Below are 10,560 nucleotides of genomic sequence, written 5' to 3'. Positions count from 1 at the left end.
CAGACCAAGCTACCAGTTTATAAGTGCTGCAGAGAAAGACAATGGAATGCGATTGCCTTTAGCCAGGTCTACAACTGTGGACCCTTGATCCTAAGTGCCAAACCTAAAGGATTCTGGGAGTCAGCTGGCATCTGCTAGCAGAAATCCTACCCAGTCTATACACAGGACCTTGGTTAACTGCTAGATAAGTATTTCTGCCACAGTGAAACACTACTCACTACTATACCTGGACAAATCACAATTTCTTGAATGAAAAACCAAAATACACTTTGTATAAGTAATGAGTGATGTAGTTGTTGGCAGTGAGACTCTGATGCCCAAAACATGGTCTTTGAGCTCCTAATACATCAGTTCAGGTAAATGGGTGAGGAAGGAAAAATTAACAGTTTTTATGATATATGCTCAAATGAATTTCTCCTTGAATTTCTTCTTATATACTAGTTTCTTTTCCTAGATATACATTTGTTCAGGGGCTAAGGACTTTCCCCCAAAAAAACTCAGTAAGTATTCCTTTTCTAAAATAAGGTTTTCTAATCCATTATTGTGGAGGCAGCACAGTGGAATAGAACGAATGATCATCTGCAGTTCAGTAAGTCTGCTTTATAATTACCACCAGACTGACTTTCAAGTTCCTTAATTTCTCTTGTTCCTAGTTTCTTCATAACATCCTTTCTGATTCTAACAAGTGATCTTTTCAATAGATCAGATCCAGGCAAATGTCTCAGAAGGATCAAACATCCTCATAAAGCAGTTTTAGTCACCTCAAAAGGTGACTAAAAACATTTCCAAATAGTATCTTAAGATGTTCACCAATAAACTGCTTAGGTATTGCAGAATTTTTTAAAAAAAATTAAGACTGAAAGGAATGAATAAAGTCTGAAAAGGGAAGTGGAAGGTAATGATGACTCAGTGGCATGAGAAACAATAGCTTGAAGTATGTGCCTAAAAGATTTCCCTCAGTTATAGGTTAGGATCCTGGTTTCTATGGTCTTAGATGTTTTACCTGTAACATGCTACTAAGTGGACCTTTTCTTCTCTGAGTTATTAGTAAAAAACTTCTGCTTTTGCTCTGCCACTGCTATCCATGCCAATAAAAATATTTTGTGGTCCAAAATTTTTATTATCAACAAGGTTGCCTTTATTGTTGACTATCTTGTATAGAGGTTTTCTCTTTACTGATAACAGAAGACCTAGAGGAAAGGGAAAAAAAAATTGTGCATTTTTTGTTGGTTCTTATCTTCTTCCATAACTAGCTGTGCTTCTCCCTGCACCATATCATTGTTTTACCTGAGCAAGAAGGCTGTGCTCATCTTGAGGCAACAGTCAGCATAATTTCACCACATTACCATACTTCTAAAGTGCTGACCCTCGTAATGAGTCTCCAGAATGGGACCAGAATCTTGAGTTTTTTTCCCTAAAGAATAGGGAGCTCTTCCCTTGATTAAGTTGGCAAACCATGGATGTCTGAGCTGTCGGAATTACTTTTAATCACAGCTGAAAAAGCTATCTAACAGGGTCTCATATAATTCATTATTTCAGGTGATCTCCTGAGACGGAAAGTTAAAGCCCAGAATCTCTATGCATGCAAAAAAGAGGATCTGTCTTCCCTTTTTCCAGTCATGATGCCTTCCAGTCTCTGGTTTCCTAATACTGGAGAAGTAGAGCTGGAGTTAGAAGGAACATGGTCCAAAAAACTGATCCAGAAACAGTTTCTATTAAGTGATCTTCAGTCACCTTCTATTTATGTCTCAAGCCTATAAAGAGTATAGATTTTCTAACTCTTAGCTGGAGAAAAACTGTTCCATAGAAATAAGAGATCCAAAACTTTACAAGTAACTTAAGCTTTTTAATATGCAAATCCTACAAAAGACTGGTTCATTCTCTACAACTGGACTGCATAAAATACAGAAAGCTATCTGACACTCTAACTTCCTCCTCAGTAAACCAGAAGATAATGTGATTCTAAGTTAGCAGAGGAAATAGACACTGATTAAGTCAGTTGCCCAGGAATCTGTAAATTCAGAGGTGGGCCATGATCTGAGAGGGCTGAAACTCTAAGGGATGACTAGCAATTAACCTCCTACCTACTACTTCCACCACAAGGTGGCAGAATTCCCCTTCCCCAAAATATTCAGTTCACTAAAAGGACAACTGATCTCCACAGAGTGAAATATCTTCTTTGGCCTTTAGTGACTGTGCCAGACTGTCTTGTCTATGATATTCTATGTTTCCAGAGGCTGATAAGCTCTACGTCACATCTTATATGATAAGCAACAACATGTTTTCCATATCAGCTTAGTAGTAGCTTTTCAATTTATGGTGCTCATGTGCATTTTACAGATGAGGAAACCAGGATTACACATAAACAGAAAGTGGTGGTTCTGGTGTTTGAATCCAGGTTTTTGGCTCCAGCACTACTGCTCTTAACCACCATGAATCACAAAGAAAAATAAATTCATAGGGATGTGTTGAAGACATGTTACTATGATCAGATAAAATAGTTTGTTGGTGAGATAGTCATTATTCATAAAAATTTTATTATGTCCTGAAGTAGGGCCCAAATTCTTTACCAAGAATTTGGTATGGCAAGATATTCTTGCATCCTCAGTTCAGGCATGCCCTACGCCCTTTGCTCTAAGCAAAACGAAGGATTAGTTCTCTAATTTGGTTCTAAAGACAATATAAGGTCTTTAGAACAAAATTTAAATCACTGACCATTTCAAAAAGAATTCAGGTGGATAAAAATACAATGTTTTCTAAAAAAAATAATTGATTTGTTCAAAACATACCTCAAGGGAAGTTAAATTTAAAGTCTGAGGAGTCCTTCAGGAAAGTCACCCTTGTCACTTTGTTCAACCCAGTTTTCTCCTTTAACTGATTTATGCCCCAGAACCTCTCTCCTCCCAGCAAACCAATGCATATCCCTTGGAATTAGCATTCTGGGCAATCTCCTTTAGGAAACACTCCGCTCCATAATGACCAGAAGTACTCACCATTCCTTCCATACACTGCTCTCCGTCATGCCTCTGTGCCTTTGCATATACAGTTCTTTTTTCCTTGAATGGCTTCTTTTTTCCATTTGGATGGATTGTTACTCTCCCTTCAAGAAATGGCTCAAATGTCAATCCCTCTATGAAATCTTTCCCAGTGCCCATAGATTTTTCTCTTTCTGCTCTTATTGCACTGAGACTGTTGTTCCAGAACTTCATGTTTTCAATATTTCTTTTGTCTCTCCTTTCTTGAGGCTAATCAGCATGTTTTATTTATCTTTATTAACCCCCTGCAGCTTTAGCTGCACCTGGCACTTGATAGATACTCACCAGATGTTGACTAAAGGAATAAATGAAGGAAACTAGTGTTTCTGACTTAAGTTCACATAGCTATTTTATAGCAGTCGGGATCCCACAGATGTTTTTTTTGACTCAGAGTTCAGTACTCTTTTCTTTACACCTGAATAGCAAGTATGTGGTAGAAATTTAGCTATTCTCCCTTGTACATCCCATAACAGAAAACACTAATAATCAAGCTCCACTAAATATAGTCTTTTGCTCCAGAACTTCAAGCATCCTCTAGGAAACCAGTAACAGAATGAGCCCAAGAGATGAAGATATGTGCCCTCCTTGCCCTATTTCATACTGGACCCTTCTCTCAGCCCTGTTCTGTGGACACAGCGGAGTAGCTGTTGTCTGTAGAGCTCCCTGTTCTACCAAAAATGAGGTACCCTGAGCTGGCTCCCAGTGGCTTCGCAGCCCCTGGCCTACATAAGGAAAACCCTAAAGCAAAGAACTAAAGGCTCTTGAGTTTTCAGTTCTCTCTCTGTGCCAGTGCCTCACCTAGTCCTAGAAGCCTGATCTGGAAAAGCTGTTACTCCTGAGCACCTGGATACTGAAGCAGATTGTTCCTCAATCATTCACACCAAGGTTTAGCCAAATTTTTTCTCTTTTAATTATGTAGTGCCATATTAGAATATTTACTAATAAGTGTTAGGAAAATAATATGAACACAGCAGCCTGGAAATGATCCAGGCTATGGAGAATAAATTTCACCACTTAGGTCTTACCCAAGACTGGATGACTGATATAAAACTTAATATAGCATCTATTTTGTTTTTTCTTGATGCAGCTCTCTGAAGATAATTACTCCAAATTCCTATTTCTACCCTATGTTCCTTTGGCTTTCCTCCACAAGTCTCCCACCCAGAAGAGGCTGTCTACTCTCTCACATTACCAAGATCACTAGTAGATTAATGGTCACTGGGGAGTCTTCCTGTTACCCTTCCTGTGAACAGAAAAGGATGGTCTTTCTTGCTCCATCTATTGGATTTTATAGCCTAAGACCCATCAAAAATTCTATCAAAATAACTTCTCTTATTAAATTAAGGAATCCAAATACAAAAGAAGTCAAATTATCTATTTGCTGATGACACGATCCTCTATCTAGACCCCAAAAACTCCACCAGAAGACTTCTAGAGCTGATAAATTTAACAGGATACAAAATCAACATTCATAAATCAGTAGCTTCCCTATATCCCAATGTTGAATATGCTGAGAAATAAATCAGGAAAACTATCCCATTCACAATAATCTTTAAAAAAAATGTGGGAATAAAGCTAACCAAAAATGTGAAAGACCTCTACAATGAAAACTACAGAACACTGAAGAGAGAAATGAGAAGATGAAAGACCTCCCGTGTTCTTGGTTAGGCAGAATTATTATTGTTAAAATGACAATATTACCAAAAGCACTCAGATTCAATGCATCAAAATACCAAAAGCATTCTTTGCAGAAATACAGAAAAAAAAAAAAAGGTCCTTAAATACATTTGGAAGAATTAAAGACCCAGAATAGCCAAACAATCCTGAGCAAGAAGAGAGATGCTAGAGGCATCATGATAACTGTTCTCAACTTGTACTATAATAACAACAGAGCTATAATAACAACACAGCACGGTACTGGCATCAAAATGACATGAAGATCAATGGGATAGAGAAGAAGGCAGACAAACCCAAACAGTTACAGCCATCTGATACTTGACAACAATGCCAAAAATATACATTGGAGAAAAGACAACCTTTTTAAAAAATGGTGGTGAGAAAACTGGAGAGCCATATGTAGAAGAATGAAACTTGATCCCTATCTCTCACCCTGCACAAAACTCAAATCAAAGTGGATCAAAGGCTTGGGAATTAGACCAGAAACTTAGCAACTTCCGGAAGAAAACAGGGTTAACATATTGGTACAGGCATCAACTTCCTTAAAACCCCTGAAGCTCAGGAAATAAAACCAAGAAGCATTAAGGGGGATGGCATTAAATTTAAAAGCTTCTGCACAGCAAAGGAATGGATTAAGAATGTGAACAGAGAGCCTATTGAGTGGGAGAAGATCTTTGCCAGCTACTCCTCTAACAGAAGATTAATATCCAGAATATATACAGAACTCAAAAAGCATAACAACAACAACAAAAACCAAATAACTCAACAAATAAGTGGGCAAAAGGACTAAAGAGACATTTGTCAAAAGAAGAAATACAATAGCCAAGAAAAATATGAAAAATGTTTATTAACATTTCTGACAATCAGGGAAATGAAAATCAAAATTAAAGATTCCATCTCACTCCAATTATCAAAAATATAATAGGGCTCGGGAGATAGCTCAGCTGGTAGAGTGCTTTTGCCTTGCAAGCACAAGGCCCTGAGTTCGATCCCCAGTACCAAAATAAATAAATAAATAAATAAATAAAAAATGCTGGTGGTGATTTCGGGAAAAAGGTACACTCATACATTGTTGGTATAACTACAAATTAGTACAACCACTTTGGAAAGCAGTATGGAGATCCCGCAAAGCACCAGGAATGGAACCAACATATGACCCAGTGTTTATCCCAAAGAACTAAAACCAGCATAATACAGTCACCTCAATATTTATAGCAGCACAATTCAAAATAGCCAAATGGAATCAGCCTAGGTTCCCATCAGTAGATGAATGGATTAAGAAAAGTGGTATAAATACAAAATGGAATTTTACTCAGACATAAAGAAAAATGAGATGATGGCATTTACTGGTAAATGGATGAAACTGGAGAACATCACACTAAATGGAGTAAGCCAGACTCAGAAAATCAAGGGTTGGATGTTTTCTCTCATGTGCTGAAGCTAGAATGAACTAAGAAAAAAAAAGTGTGTGGGGAGTCAGATCTCATAAGCACAGAGGGAAGTTCAGTGGAATAGAAAAAGGAGATTAAAGGGGAGAAGGGAGGGCAGGAAAAAGGAGGAGATGAGGAACGGATTTGACAAAATTATAATATGTACCTGTATAAATAAACCACAGTGAATTTCACCTTTGTGTGCATCTATAAAACACCAATTAAATAAATAAATAGAAGGAAGACCAATAGAGTAGAGGAAAGGGAATAGAAAGAAGGGGAGGGAAAGAGGAGGCACTGGGGACTGACATGGAGCAAATTAAATTCCATGCATGTATGATTATGTTGAAATGTACCCAACTATTATGTATAACTGTAATGCACTAATGAAAGTATTAAATAACAAAAAGAAAAAATAAAAAATTTTCCATATACAGCTGATATTTGATAGGGACAAAAATGAAGTGGATGCTCCAAGCTTTCATACTTACAATAAGTCTGGATGAAAAAATAGATTTGTAAAAATAGCTAATATTTATTGAGCGTTTCCTATATACCACTAAGTGATTTATCTCATTTACTCCACATTATGTTTTCGTATTACAGATGCTATCTGAATCCTCGTTAGAGAAAATTGAGACTTAGGAAAATTTCTCAAAAGCACATAGAAAGTGGTGAAGCCTGATTCAAACATAGACATAACTCTAAATTTAGTCTATGACCCTAACTTCTATATGCTTCTAACAATTAGACTATCCTGTAATGGATTATAAAGTATTTAATCAGATATTAGACAAACAGTAATCTCCAACATTCACCCTACCAATACAGCTCACGCTAATGTCAGTGATGATTTTCTACTTGCCATTACAATGGCTTCTTATTTGTCATCTTTCTCTCCATATCTGCCATCATCAGCATCATATCTAATAAGCAAATACTATGTGCCAGGAATCTAAGCAGTTTTACTTATATTACCTCAGTTACAACAATCCTGTAAAGTAAGTGTTACAGTTCCCATTTTATGGATGAGGAAACTAAGAGGTAAAGTGATTTTTCCAAGGTCACACAGCAAATAAATAACAGAGCTATGGTTATAATCCAGGCCATCAGTCCCCAATCCATTATTTTACCACTACATTACACTGTCTTAATATTTGACACATATACCATACTCTTTAAAAATTCATCTTTTTTATTATCACAAATACAACACATATTTGTTATAAAAAATAAGAGAAATATATAACATATAGTTGAAAGTTCCCTATATTCAAATGTACCAGAGAGAACACTTTACTAACTACATATTTACATGTTTATGAGTCATTCTATATAATGCTCACCAATGCATTTCCTGTTTTCATCCCTATCAGTATATCTGGAATATTTTTCTAAGACTCTTCAAAGCTCTATTCGATGCTTCTGAAAGATCATATTTCTTCTGATGGACATTTGAGTTTTTCCACCATTTTATTATTATAAACAAATCTATAAGGAAGGCAGACACATACATACAAAAACATGCATGCATGCACACACATATACGTGTATGTAAGGATTTCAAAAAACAGATTCTGAGCAGTATTTCAGAGTCACAGGACATGCACATTTAAACACCCTATGCATTTTCCCGAATGTCCATCAGAAACCTGTTCCATAAATAAAAGACAAAGAGGGCTGATCTCATACTTTTGTCAAGTGGGTTTGTGTCACCTAGACCTCCTAGACATACTCCAGGATGATCTTCTCTTGCCAATGTTATTTCATTTAATAACATTGCAACTCACCCAGTTGCCAAACTAGAAATTTCAAAGCCACCTTTGATTCCTGCTTCCATTACACTTAACATCTTATTGGTCCCAGGGTCTATCAAGCTTCTAAGTTCTTTCTCAATACATCCTTTACACATGCAAAGGCTTCTACTATGGCTTTAGATAATTAAGGGTCTCAATATCTCTTGCTTGGACTATTGAATCTGCCTTCTAGTCGGTCTCCCTACTCCTCCCTACGTGCCATCTATCCTTCACATTGCTGTCGGAATTAATATTTGATCACGTCATATCCTGTTCAAAACTCTTTGAAAGTTGCCTTCTATTTACTAAATAAACTTTAAACTCCTTAATACAGCACACACAAGTTCCGTAACTGGCCCCAATCTTGCTTTCCAAGTTCATCTGCAGAATGTTCCAGCTCATGTGCCCAAAACTACAACCATACAGGCTCCTTGCTTATCCTCAGAGATATCAAGTAGCTCCATGCCACCATGCTTTTTTTCATGCTACTTGGAATGTTCACCTCTGACTTCTTTTCTATCTGTTGTACCATAACCTGCATTTCTTTGAAGTCCTGCACTCTGCCTGCAACCAATACACAGTTTATATCTGTATGTCTAGCTTCACAATTTATTTCTTAAACATATTAAACATGTCTAGTTCTTAGAAGAATCTCATATATTAATGATTAAAACTGAAGTATGTTTGTGACTTGGGTAAAATTTAGACTAAATGACCTTGGAGTTTACTTCCAAATCTGAGATTTTCTATGCCTTTTCTACACACAAAAATCTTATTTGAGGCCCTCGCAACTATCTTTTAACCTTCAAATTAACCCCCATTTCAAGGGGCTAGTTCTGCCTTTACTTCTTGGTAGAGGCTTCAAAAGTCAAGAATTGGGGCTCCTGGCAATGAAAGTCCAGTGAGTATTGTAACTGAGTTTCTGGAGGAGGTGGAGTAAATAGCACAGGAGAGCGCACTGGAAAACTAGCAGCGTTCCAAGACATCTGGGATTCATTATTCCAGTGAGATGCCGAAGCAAAGAGAACAATTCTTGTACTGCCTTTTGACATCTGTCTGGGCTTTGGCAGCTGCTCCTATGGCTTTGCTCAGCAGTTCTTGAGGAATGAGGTATGTGCTTGTTTCAGGGAAAGAAAAATGTTTAATTGATTCCACTTCTACTACAGAAGAGTTCTTCAAAAGACTCTTCTTTTCCCTTTTTATGGACTCTTTTAGTAGGTCCAGGTCTCAGTATCATTTAACAGAGATAAGAATTAGTCTCCAAGCATCTAAAAAACTCACACTACACCTGGGGTCTGAATTAGGATCCACCAATGTCTCCCAACTTCTTCTCCCATGACTTGTCAAATCATGGATTTAACAAGGATGGAAAGGAAAAGTAATCTCAGGCTACTGGAAAAACAGATTCACTTCAGCTATCCTGCAGTTTCTTTCTCTTTTTAAATACAAGCTAACAGAATGAGACAAACATCATTACCCTATGTACATGTATGATTATACAAATGGTATGACTCTACTTCATGTACAACCAGAGAAACAAGTTGTACCCCATTTGTTTACAATGAATCAAAATAAATAAATTATTTTTAAAAATACAAGCTAAGTAGAGCTTTTGCCCTAGTTTTGAGGAAATATCATAGATTTCTTCTCTGAAATTACTGTTTTGTTCTTTCAGTTTCATTACTACTTCTTTCAAAGCACAAAATGTATTTTAGGCATATTCAGAGATTCAAATCCTCAAACACAAAACATAGGTCAGGGCTACGTTATCCCTGATTTCAAATATTTTGACCTATTGCCTTGAAAGTGAAAGTCAGCGTTCTATGAGGGGCAGGAAGAGTGTTTGCTAACATTTATTGAGCATGCACTCTAGTGGCACTATAGTATGCCTGTCAAAGACATGATTTTATGTAAAACTCACAAAATTCTTTATGGCTTGTTGATATCTGCATTTTACTGATGGAGAACCAAGGCTCAAGGATGTTAAGTGATTTGCTCAAGGTCACAAACTTCCCATGTGGCAGTGGCAGGTCAAGATCACAGGTCTGACTCCAGTTGTGTATATTTCTTACCAATACTCTTAAAATAAAATAATAATAGGGTGCTACTTAGAAGCCTCTTATTTAAACATTCTGACCTATTTATTATCTCTAGCACCTCAGAAAGAGAATTACTATTGTTATTGTTATTTTATTATGATGTCAACACTCATTGAGTATTTAAGACCTGCCAGGCCCTGTGCTAAGCACTGTAATATATGATTTCATTAACTCTGAAAACCCACTTGCTGAGGAAGGTACTATCATTCTACCAATGCATAACTAGGAGCTGACGGAGGCTGAGTAACTTCTCCTAGGTCAGAGAGCCAAGAGTTACAGCCTGAGTTTTGAGTCCAGACAGGCTGCCTTGCATGCAAGCTATACCACCTGCAGAGAGTGTATTCTGGAGTCAGAGAGACCTGCATTAAAATTCCAGTACTGCCTCTTCCTGGGATAATTAACTCAAGTAAGTAAGTTCTCATTTCCTCATATGTAAAATGGGTTCTGGAGTCTTACCTGATGAATAGGTATGCCCATGTGTATACCCATCATCAAAATCTGAATACCTATTATATAGCAAAAT

At 37.0% G+C, this 10,560-nt stretch overlaps 1 protein-coding gene across 4 annotated transcripts in view; it reads right to left on the bottom strand.

Annotated features, from left to right (window-relative positions):
- Positions 1-787: 787 nt before the first annotated feature.
- Ttc23l (tetratricopeptide repeat domain 23 like) overlaps positions 788-10,560 on the bottom strand; it is a 62,078-nt gene continuing 52,305 nt past the window's right edge. For 3 of the 4 annotated variants that reach the window (XM_047556309.1, XM_047556307.1, XM_047556310.1), the window contains exons 12-13: positions 2,994-3,100; positions 788-1,190 (exon numbers count right to left, since the gene is read on the bottom strand). In XM_047556309.1, the coding sequence (XP_047412265.1) occupies positions 3,019-3,100 (82 nt within the window). In that variant the 3' untranslated portion in view covers positions 788-1,190; positions 2,994-3,018. Of the gene's footprint in view, positions 1,191-1,264; positions 1,651-2,993; positions 3,101-10,560 lie in introns of those variants that run through there. The other variant, XM_047556308.1, reaches the window with a different exon arrangement.

This window comes from Sciurus carolinensis, chromosome 6, assembly GCF_902686445.1.
Source record: "Sciurus carolinensis chromosome 6, mSciCar1.2, whole genome shotgun sequence".
NCBI lineage: Eukaryota > Metazoa > Chordata > Mammalia > Rodentia > Sciuridae > Sciurus > Sciurus carolinensis.
The sequence above is the reverse complement of the archived record's forward strand: the minus strand, read 5'-3'. Positions and strand labels throughout refer to the sequence as shown.